The 11,885-nt window shown below is 38.5% G+C and overlaps 1 protein-coding gene across 2 annotated transcripts in view; it reads right to left on the bottom strand.

Annotated features, from left to right (window-relative positions):
• Positions 1–1,715: 1,715 nt before the first annotated feature.
• Positions 1,716–11,885, bottom strand: part of Mtmr9 (myotubularin related protein 9) — a 30,807-nt gene continuing 20,637 nt past the window's right edge. For both annotated transcript variants that reach the window (XM_070016790.1, XM_070016791.1), the window contains exons 8-10: positions 10,372–10,592; positions 8,639–8,790; positions 1,716–5,988 (exon numbers count right to left, since the gene is read on the bottom strand). In XM_070016790.1, coding sequence (XP_069872891.1) covers positions 5,825–5,988; positions 8,639–8,790; positions 10,372–10,592 — 537 coding nt within the window. In that variant the 3' untranslated portion in view covers positions 1,716–5,824. The remainder of the gene's footprint in view (positions 5,989–8,638; positions 8,791–10,371; positions 10,593–11,885) is intronic.

Below are 11,885 nucleotides of genomic sequence, written 5' to 3'. Positions count from 1 at the left end.
TTCATCATTGTATTGGGTGTTACAGGTTTTGTTTCTTGTAAACTTTTTTTGGTCAGTTTGCGGGGCTTGAATCAGGACCTGGGTGCTGTCCCTGAGCTCTTTCGCTCAAGCCTAGCACTCTACCATTTTGAGCCACAACACCACATATGGTTTTCTGGTGGTTAAAATTAGAGGTAAGAATCTCATGGACTTTCCTGCCCAGGCTGGCTTCAAACCACTATCCTCAGAACTCAGCCTCCCAAGCAGCTAGAATTACAGACATGAGCCAACAGCGCCCAGCTGTTTCTTGTAAACTTTACAGTAAGTCAGTACCTACAAAGTTTATTTTTATTGGGATTGTGTTGAATCCGTTGGCAAGAACTGACATTTTCTTTTTTTTTTTTTGGGGGGGGGTCCGGTCGTGGGCCTGAACTCTGCCTGGGCACTGTCCCTCAGCTCTTCAGCTCAAGGCTAGCCCTCTACCACTTGAGCCACAGCGCTACTTCTGGCTTTTTTCTTTTTGCTTATGTGGTGCTGAGGAATCGAACCCAGGGCCTCATGCATGCAAGGCAAGCGCTCTACCACTGAGCCACCTTCCCAGCCCCAAGAACTGACATTTTCTGATACTATCTTCCCATCATCCATAAATATGAAGCATTTCTTCATCTATCTAGTTTTTGTTCATTTCTTTTCCCTAGTTTTGTAGTTTTCTTCATAAAGATTATATTTCTATGTTGGTATTTATATCAAAACATTCCATTGTGGAACATGCAAATGTAAATGACATTGTTTGTGCCCTCCACCCCACACTGATGCTGTGTTCTCAACAGATCATTATCAAGAGCACATGATTTATTCCTAGTGACGTTAAACTTCTGCTTGGATAAGGTGATATGTACTGGGTTCCTTTGCTGTAAGATTTCTATTTTCCCCTTTGTATTAAGTAAATACTTCATGGGAAGATAGTTCAAGACAAGTACTCTGTTCCTGCACAAACTTTCATGTGCTAGTTTTGCCATTCACTGGCGATACTGCCTAAACCAGTTATTACATGATTCACTGAATAACCTAATTTCATCATCCTTTCCAAGTTTAGTAATGGACATGTTGCTCTGAAGTTTTCCCTTTTCTCTCACTGATTTGTAATTAATATGCACATTCATCAATAGTATGTACAATACATACTCCCGAGTCTTGGGAAATACCTTTTAAGTATTTAAGAGGAAAGGGTCATGAGTAGTAGTTTGCCTGCCCATATTTCAGCAAAATAACACAAACGCACATGCATGGTGTTGAAGAAAATGTGGGAAATGTTTTCAATCATCCAATTTAGGTATGTGGGAGATTACTGTATTACTTTGCAATCTTTTTTCAAGTCTCAACTTTTAAGTTAGTTTAATTGCAACACTATTAAACCTCACAAACATGTTAAAATTATAATTAGCCTACAGATTTATCAGTGTTCAAATATTTTATTACCACTGTCTATAGAGATTAACACTAGTATCTCTGAAACAAGACACAGGAGACCACCACACACAAATATTACACACTAAGAACAATATCACATTTGACCCATCTCAATTCAGTAAACCAGGCTTGACAAACCAGTCAACTCAAGAAGTCTAATTCCAATTACAGGACACACTTACTACTTTGTGAATGTTACAAATAATATTCAAATATATACAGACAAAGTTCAGAAATTTTCCCCAAGACCACCTGTATGTGTGTACACACACACACACACACACACACACACACACACACACACACACACACACACACACACACACACAGGTTTACAATATAAAAACCTGTACTTTACAGCACTCTTGAGGTTTCAGCAAAGCATATGTTATAGACACATTTGCCATACAATTTTACTAAGGTAAGAATAATCCACTTATATCCGAGAGTCACATTCAAATATATCAAGAATACAATCCAGATACCTGGCTACTGAAGAATGCATATTCTTTTTCTTATAAACTAAGTTGCATAAGTGCAGTATTTTTAGTGTAGATAGTAAATAGATCTCTAAGGATTTGAAACAATGAGATTTAGAAAAGATCTCTGTGGGTAATTCACCTCTGCAGAGGTGTTCATTTGAAAAGTCAATGCCTGCCTGACAGATGCAGGCAGGGTTGTACAACTTGGTCTTCTTACGAATCATAGTTAAATCTTTAAACTTGTGGACTGGTTCTAAACCGTCAGGATGATTAGTGTCTGCAGCGAGCTCCATGACCTTTTACTGCATAGCACAAACTGCTGCTCTGAAGTGTTGTTCAGAGACAGGACAAGAGCTTGCTTGCTTTTTTTTTGGGGGGGGGGTCTTAGCAAGACATTAAGTTTCTTGAACAGGAACTTAGTTAACAAATTCAGAACTCTTAAAGCCTTCTCCTGGATTTTCAGAGCACCTATTCTGGGACTAGGTTTAAAGCAAGAAGATGCTGTAGACCGTGGAGTGTAAAGGCTCAGTGGAGGGTAGAAGGTGATTTATTCAAGGAAACAAAATTTAGCAGATTCTAGGAAAGAAATACAGCATTTCATATCATCTAAGAATAAAGAAGTCAGTCTTTCGATGTATTTTGTTAAGATGGTAAATGTTTTAAGAAGCATAAAAATACTATCTGGTAATAACTTAAAATTGCAGCCCTGGAGGAGAATGTTTTCTTCATAGGAAAGAATAAGCAGGGACTATGCTGTCTTGAGGTATGCATGAACCCATACTGGACATCCTGAAAAACTAAACTCCTCAGTGGAGTTCCAAGCTTCCAGAACAGTGCCCATCCTCCACCCAGGAATGCTGTTCTAATGCAGAATTGAAGAAGTATCCTCCTGTAGCTGTCATCCGCTAAACCTAGAGAAGGCAAACTCAGCTTTGACTCAGACTCAAGTCCGAGTCAGTGGGCTCGAGGACCTATGAGGACCCACAAGGACAGCGGCTGTCCCTGATGCCAGGTAGCTACAGAGGATTGTCTCGCCGCAGATTCTTCAAATGCTGCAAGATGTCACTCCCACTTTTCACTTTAAGAGACTAAGCAACTGGCCAGATCTTTTTCTAGGATACTAACTTTTTACTTAATAGAAATCAAATCCCGACTGAATCAAAGTCTAACCCCCACTAAACTTCATCTTTTTTAAATGAAAAGCAGTGAGTCTTCAATCCTCTCTCTCTGGGATCTTTCAAGGAATGTCAACCATTGTTTTTCCAAGTTTGTTCAAAACACTCTAAAATCTTGTTTAGACAGCCTAATTCTTCCTAAAAATAAAATAATGTTGTTTTAAATCTACTGGATTTCATTATTCTTTTCATTCCATTTAATAAAGTTTTGACCAAATATTTACTGAAAAGGTTTGCCACCAAGTTTTAGGGTTCTTAGATAAACAACTGTGTTCCTCTGATTAAAACAAAAAAAAAATCCAAAAATGTATTGACAAAAAGAATGTATTGTTGACAAAAAGAAAATGATTTTAACTTAGTCCTTGTGGAGACAACTCTATGGACCATCCTTCATATAAAAGCCATCATCCTCTACTACAAATCCAGGGGTGGCGGCAAACACATGGAGTTGATCTGTATCCCAGGCTCCCAGGCTGTCTTCATTAAATGTTATCAGAGATAATCATCAAAGGCAACTTCACCAAATAAAATACTTAACAAGTATCTTTCCATGAATGTATTTAACTTTTCTCAAATGATGAAAGGTGATTGAAGCCCTCTTTAAATGGCATTGATAATGTACTTATTTTGGATAGAGTCCTTAAGATTGAGGATCCTAATACTTACATTATTAAATGACCTTTTAAAATGTGCAGATATCAAAGTTTGTTTTCATAGCTTCCAAACACACCTGAAATTTAGATAATCCCTTAAATTAACTCTAAAATGTAAAAATGTCAAAACAGTGATGACAGCTATCTCAACAATAAAGAAAACCTGGAATACTATGGAGTTCTTGTCTCTGGCTCACATACCCAATGTTCATTAGGAAGAGGTATAGAAGTACCTGATGGGATCTGACTTCTCCATGATGAAGTCTAATGAAACCTCCCTGCAAAGTCTCCATCCACAGAAGCATAGAGTTGATGATATAAGCAGTATGGGCTCACTTTTAAAGAATCGCCTAGGAAAAAAAAATCTCAACATAGTTTTATTTGGTGAGAAGCAAAGGGCTCCTTTATATGTAGCCTTCAGTCAAAGGTGGGAGAAGATTCAAAAAAGGTCAGGCACACCAGCTGACAAGGCAATTCTTAGGAGCCATTTCTAAAAAGGAAGGCTAGTTCTTTTTTTTCCAAACCAAGATGGATATTTCACACAACACAGAGATATCAACAGCAAAATACAACATCTCTTATACTCCCCTTTACTTAAGCTTTTTGGTGAGAATCTAACTTCAGCCAAGAAACTAAGTCAAGAATAAAACCAAGCTTAGTGAAGAGAGGCAAATTAAACAGAACAATCTGTATGGATGGTTGCTGCCTTTCCTGTGTTTCCTAGAAGGAAGGAGAAAAAAATGGCAAGTGGGCAAAGAAGATGGAGAGCACTTCCCAAAGCTTCTGACTAGGACCCCAGGTTATGCTAGAATGGAGTTTTAATACATTTTTACCTCTATAAGTTACATTTTTACCTCTAACGTAGGGTCCAATCTGTTGTTATAAACTGAGATGGTTATATACAGAGTGGAACTTGTATTAAAGATTATTCTTCAACTGTCCTTTTAAAAGAGAACTACCAGAACAGATAGTGTTGGTTAAAATGAGCAGTGCCACAAGATAAAAGCATACTTGGAAAATACTGAACCACAAACATGGAGAGCATAGGCATAAACGAGCAGACCACAAATGTAGCCATTGCCCTTTAACACAGAGACAGCTAAAACGTTTCTCAAGTTCAGAACCTAGAGTGGCATCATATTCACAAACTTCCCCTTGAGATAGATTATGTTTGCCTAATACATACAGGACAAAGCGGCATAGTTGATATAAATATTCAAATGGCTCAAGCAAACAAGGTTAAACTTAGTATTAGTAGGCTCTTAGAATACTTAATAAAACAAGACACACAACGCCATATATAATATAAACCAGTGCAATAAGAACTTTAGACAAGGGCAGTGCATCTCTGGTTTAAGAAAACCATATTTACAGTTTAATTATAACAAACTAACAGTATTTGAAGTCAAAACCTGAAAAACCAATTCCTATTTTAATTCTATATTGCACATACTTTTAGTGTCTATTCATAACATACATTTCACTTTTTAAAATGTAAATGTCAGGAGGACATATATGTTATCCTGTAGGAAGAATTTCCCGTGAATAACTATTCTAATTTTCCTTTCTTGACAAGACAGAACAAGAATGAATTCAGCTTTGTCAGTCCAAAACTGTTTTAAAGAGAACAGTTGTTTTATATGGCAAAGATAATAGAAGTAGCATGTTAAAGACAAAATTCTTGGTTTATCAATCATTTTAGTTTTGAAAAACACTTCTCTACTCAGTGCCTGAAAGCTTGACCCATCACCAAATATTCCCTAAATAGATGATCTGTGCCTGGGCCTACTTGAGTACTGAATACTCAGGGGACACAGGAGAGTGTTAAATGGCCACCGACGTCACTCTCAAGGAAAGGACCAGCACACTTCCTTCCTTCTCCTAAAGCAAAAGGTCTAACAGGCCACGAAACCAGATTTGATTGCCGTGACCCTCATTCCATGGCATTAGAGGATCCCATTTCCAAAGCCGGTCAAGGTTAGTGTGTGCAAGTAAATGGAAGGGCAAACAGAAAGAGAGGTAAGCTCAGGCTGGAGAAGGTCCTTATGGTGCATGGGAACATCATTCAAGGACTCTCACAAAGTCCATCTTCAGTTTCTAGTTCGGCCAACTGCCTCCTCAGGAGATTGACTTTTGCTTGTAATTCCTTATTATAGTCAATGATGTTAACCATTTCTTCATATGCTTCATCCAGATACTTAGAGGATCTGTTCCAACGGAGGAAAAGTCCTATGGAATCCATGAGTGAAAAACAGAAGGGAGAAAGATACATTCAATGTATCAACATATTATACATTTTCCTCTTTGCAAAACTCATATTGATTTTTTTGTATGTGATTGTGGGGGAAAGAATTTAGGGTCTCACACATGCTCCATAAGAACTCTATTACTGAGCTTTATACCTTTAATTTTTTTTTTATTTTGAGGCAAGGTCTTATTATGTTGCCTAAGCTTACCCCAAAGACATGATCCTCCTGCCTCAGCATCTCAAGTACCTCGGATTACAGGCATGAACCACCACACCCAGCTCACATTTTATTTTATTATACTCTAAAAGATTCAGGGATTTGGAAGGACTGAAAGAAACCAATTAAATACAGTATTCAAGAACTTTACGTACATGCTTATTAATTACCACATATAAAAAAGTACTGTTTTGTGATATACTCAGGAAACGAAGCTGAAATTCACAGTGTTATAAACTTCCCAGTTTCCCAACAGCGATCATTTGTTTTTACAATTGCATAACTATGCTTGTAGGACCCCAGGTCTTACATGTCTGAGAAAGTGAGTGACGGTAAAAGCAGAAGCCACACAGGAGTGTGTGCATGTGTTCCCCCCACCCCCACCCCCCATTGGTTTTAAGGCTTCTGCAGACAACCGAAGCTTTCAATTAGTATTTCCCTTCTGTTATGGTCTCATGGGATCCATGGGATGCCCTATGGATAAGAAAATGCTCAGATGCTCAAGTCCCTTATACAAATCACACATCTACACACACCCCTCCTAAATTTTACATAATCTCCACATTACTTATCATTCCGAATACAATGTAAATGTTATAAAAATAGTTGCTATGCTATATTGAGAATGACAATGTATTCTTAATTTTTTTGACCCACAGTTGGTTGAATCTATGTATGTGGAACCTACAGATAGTGAATCAATAGTGTAAAGATCAAGCAGCCCATCCTGTTTCTTCTATTACATGCTTATTCTATTCTTTTTCTTCAATATAGAAACCACTTTTGATACCTAGTGATAATGTAAATATAAATAATAGTCTTATACTATATTATACACACACACATACACATATACATACACATACACACACACACACACACACACACACCAATCATAGGGTTTAACCTACTATAGAATTTCCTGGCCTTAGACTGAGCAAGTAAAAAATATATTCTATAATCCTATTCTTCATGAAGCAATAGGAATTTTCCATAAAATAAGATTTCCTTCTTTCACTTAATCTCTAATTCCCAGTGAGGTCTGATAAAAAAAATTAGTTAAATAAAAAAATAGCTAAATCATACAAGAGACCAACCAACTAACATTTCTCCTGAATGGCCTCTACTTTTCAGTGATTAAATATGGCAGTGGGTTTTAGGTAGACTGTCCCAGAGATTTACATAGGAGTAAATCTGCTCAGTCATTTAAGAGATTACTTATTATGACCTATAACAATCAACAGTAACTTAGAAAGTTCCTCACAAAAAACTTCTCTTTGTGAAATCCTCCATGAAGTGGATACATGAAAACTCACACAAGAGAACCTGCAGAGTTTGGGGGAAGGGGGAGGGGGGAGCTCAACAGACAGGCGTAGAAGCAGAAAACAAGGGGGAAAAGCAATCAAACAGCCCATGCCAGGAAGAGCAAGACATCATGGCACATTCAGAGGAGAGGCAGAAACAGACTTAGAAGGCAAAACATGTTTCCTACAAAGAATAAATTGCAAATTTCCACACATGGATTGCCCTTGATGGTAAAACACAGAATACCAAACATTTATAGTAATTTAATTTACCAAACAGCTACTATTCCTAAATCATAAAGACATACGTACTGTCCTTAAAAAGATTACAAAGAATAGTATTTACAGCGTTTGTTTAATGAACGCTTAATGTATTTTAAATAGATTTGGGCAATTTATTTAATTTATTTTTTTTGTCGGTCATGGGGCCTGAACTCTGGGCCTAGGCGCTGTCCCTCAGCTCTTCAGCTTAAGGCTAGTGCTCTACTACTTGAGCCATAGCACCACTGCCAGCCTTTTCTGCTTATGTGGTGCTGAGGAATTGAACCCAGGGCCTCATGCATGCAAGGCAAGCACTCTACCACTGAGTCACCTTCCCAGCCCTGGGTAATTTTTTTAAAACAAGCTTTGCTATTTAAGACAGTAAGCTTCAATAGTCTGGAAACCCTACTTTCAAACATGGAAAACTCAGCATGATCGCTGTTCCCAATGAGTGTCTAAAGCTTTATTCTGATGGTACTGTTTCCATTTAAAGAATCTGACTGGAATGAATGGTCCTCAGATCATATGATGGCATTTAACACAAGAACCTAACTTTATGTCCGCTTAATAAAGGAAACAGGTGTTTCAAATTATTCATGTCCCAACTACTTACTTAACTCTCTTACGCTGCATTTCTCTAAAGAGAACAAAAAAGAAAATCAACCAGAAGTGTCTAATCACTCCACGGGTGACTGAAAACAGAGTATGATCAGGGAAAGGACATGGAAGAAGAATCACATCCCATGGAGAAAACAGTAACAGCCAGCTCACCATTTTCACATGCCAACAATGGCACATACACCTGTGCAGCAGACAGAGCACACCTGAGAGGGAGTAAGAGGGAGTTACCTTCCCACAGCTGGAGACTTTGGGGGGCAACCGAAGGCCAGATGACAAGGTTGTTGGCTTCAAAGAGAGGATTGGTGAACTTACTCAGCTCACAGGGCCGATTGACCCAGGACCACAGAGACATTGTTTTCTGTTGTAGCTTCAATTTACATCTGCTCAAGAAAGAAAATAAAGCAGTTAATTTATAGTAACCACTGTCAAATGTACCTCTCAGCAGAATAGGTTCTGTATTCTGTTCAGAAAACAAGACTCTTAAAAGAGAAAAAATATGCTGTAAAATAAAAATATTTGCCAGAAAATTCAAGCAGCACTGTAACTCAACAAGCGAGTAAGGACAAAACTAGAATCTGGGCTTATCAGGTTTGGTTTAATTAGAGATAAAAAGTCTCTCAGATTTGTCTCCCCAAGCTGGCCCCAAACTTCAATTCTCATACCTCAGCCTCCTGAATAGCTAGGATTATAGGTATGACCCACTGGTGCCTAGCCTTGGCTTTCAAACTAGTCAAGATTCAACAAATCTACACACTTGTGAAAAAGTTGCTTAAGTTTACTATTCAATTCGATGATGGAGATACCTACCAATGAGGCAAATCTTGCCTCTACCCAGAGGACACCCTGGTGTTTGTACCCTAAAGAAAGATGGCTGGTTAAGCATCTTGAAACATCATTCTGATGCAAGAATCTTCTAATATATACACCTGACAGCCTCTGGGCTGTGAAGTAAGACTGTCATTCAGGACCTGATGACAATTTCCAAGTATAACAATCAGGTCTTTCAGTAGGAGCAGGAAGACCTGTCTCTAGGCCACCCTTTTGGTCGTCAACTGGCTGTGGGTCCTGGCACAAGTCACTTAACTTAACTGGTTCTGATTATCTTAATCAATAAAAAGAGAAGGAGGCCAAGTGCTGATGGCTCACATCTATAATCCTAGCTACTCAGGAGGCTGACATCTGAGGCGAGTACCAGCCTTGAGCAAAAAATTATGAGGGACAGCACCCAGGCCCTGAGTTTAAGTCCCAGACCAGAAAAAAACAAACAAACAAACAAACCAAAAACGGGGTGGAGGGAATGGGAGTAGAGTTGGATTATGTTAGACTTCTTCCAAAGGTAAGACATTTCTACATTCAAAATGACTGCTCAATTTACTCTAAGCTTTTAACCAATAAACAAACTATTTTAAAATTGACAGATTAATTTTAATAGATTTAATAGATTTAATCTAATAGATTAATAAATTTAATAGATTTAATCTAATAGATTAAAATTAGTCTAAAATATCCCTCATTTACATGAGATTACTATGTAATATAATTACATACTAAGTCTAAACTTACAGTAAGTCTATATGAATGTTATGTAACACTTAACTGTAGCCTCTATCTTTTTTCTGTTGTTGTTGTTGGTCGTGAGGCTTCAACTCTCGACCTGGGCACTGTCCCTGAGCTCATCAGCTCAAGGCAAGCACTCCTACCACTTGAGCCACAGCACCACTTCCTGTTTTCTGGTGGCTGATTGGAGATAAGAGTCTCACGGACTTTCCTGCCTGGGATGGCTTTGATCCTCAGATCTTAGCCTCCTGAGTAGCTAGGATTACAGGTATGAGCCACCGGCGCCTGGCTGTAGCATCTACCTTTTATATATAACATTCATATAGCCCTAAGTTCTCATTTTTCTTAGGAAGTGGCTAAAACAACTAAAAGTGAAATTGACCCCATGTGAGCAGTGCACCCACCTTTCACTTTCACTGTTGCCCAGAAATGTTCCAAATTGTGAGGCATAGGCATGTTCAAAGAGCATGATGAGGAAGTGCTCATTAAACTCAAAGGAACAGGGGAACTGACGGAGTATCTGCCACACACAGTCCAAGAAGAGAAGAAACACAGGTGCCTCCCACTTCTGCTTACTGTTGCAATAGGCAGACTGTGCACAACGCTGAAGGAATGGGTGACCAGCCTGGGGCAAGAGAAATGGGGTAAGCCCACATTACAGCACCATTTCACACAGTCAGGGTGACATCTAAATCTTCTTAGGTCTGTAAAATTTGGAACCAAGTCAAAGAATATAAATTCTTGAGTACAAAACCAAGGACAAGCACAAGGATCACATCTGTCCACCTGAAATACTTTCAGTTACACTGAAAGCTATGTAGGCCTCAACACTAAATGGAGACACATGTGGAACTCTAAAAGTTTACAGTCAGCTTAAACACTGAAATTTTAGCTATATTTGGGAAAAGTTATTGTCTAGAAGATCTCTTAATGAATACTGTAGTTGTACAGAGATAAAGCTGTCCTTACCCTCTTCTCTGAAAAAGAGCTGTAAGAGTCTATCATCTATTGCTCTTAGTAAAAGTAAGACTCATTAGCCTGCCTGCTTAGAACCCAAGTATTAACCTCACCTGAAATCACATTGCTCTAGACATCTCACAGTCCTGCTGTCTTTCCTGCCTTATACTTATCTGACAATCAAAATTCCAGTGACTGATGGGACCTGGATACCCATTAAAATGGCAAATTCAAATTAAGTAAAGCACATGCACTTGCTTTTTTACTACACACCATGGATATGTATTGAAACAGACATCCACCAAACATGGAAAGTAAATTCAGGACCATCTGCCTTAAACAGATAAAAGTTGGCTATGAGGCAGGATGAGACAGGGCCTTCGTACCAGCATCAATACATAATACATATGCACTGCAACTCGAAGGATTAGAATCCTTTTTTTTGTTTGTTTTTGTTTTTTTGTTTTTATTGGTTTGGGTTTTGGTGGCTGGATTCTTGTTGTTGTTGTTGTGGGTGATGATAGATGATGATGTTTTGTTTTGTTTTGTTTTTTTGTTTTTTGTTTTTTTGGTCGGCCGTGAGGCTTGAACTCTGGGCCTGGGCACTGTCCCTCAGCTCTTCAGCTCAAGGCGAGTGCTCTACCACTTTAGCTACAGCGCCACTTCCGGTTTTTCTGGTGGTTTATTGGAGATAGGAGTCTCACGGTCTCTCCTGCCCGGGCTGGCTTTGAACTGTGATCCTCAGATCTCAGCCTCCTGAGTAGCTAGGATTACAGGCGTGAGCCACCGGCACCTGGCTGGATTAGAATCCTTGTACATCAGAAACATATCCACTTTCTATATATATATATATATATATATATATATATATATATATATATATATATATATACATGCATCTACTTTCAATCTCAATTATTAAATTCACACAGCATAATTACAAGACCTTTATTCTAGAGGT

The sequence above is a fragment of the Dipodomys merriami genome, unplaced genomic scaffold (genome assembly GCF_024711535.1).
Source record: "Dipodomys merriami isolate MVZ:Mamm:240054 unplaced genomic scaffold, mDipMer1.0.p SCAF_12, whole genome shotgun sequence".
Taxonomy (NCBI): Eukaryota; Metazoa; Chordata; class Mammalia; order Rodentia; family Heteromyidae; genus Dipodomys; species Dipodomys merriami.
The sequence above is the reverse complement of the archived record's forward strand: the minus strand, read 5'-3'. Positions and strand labels throughout refer to the sequence as shown.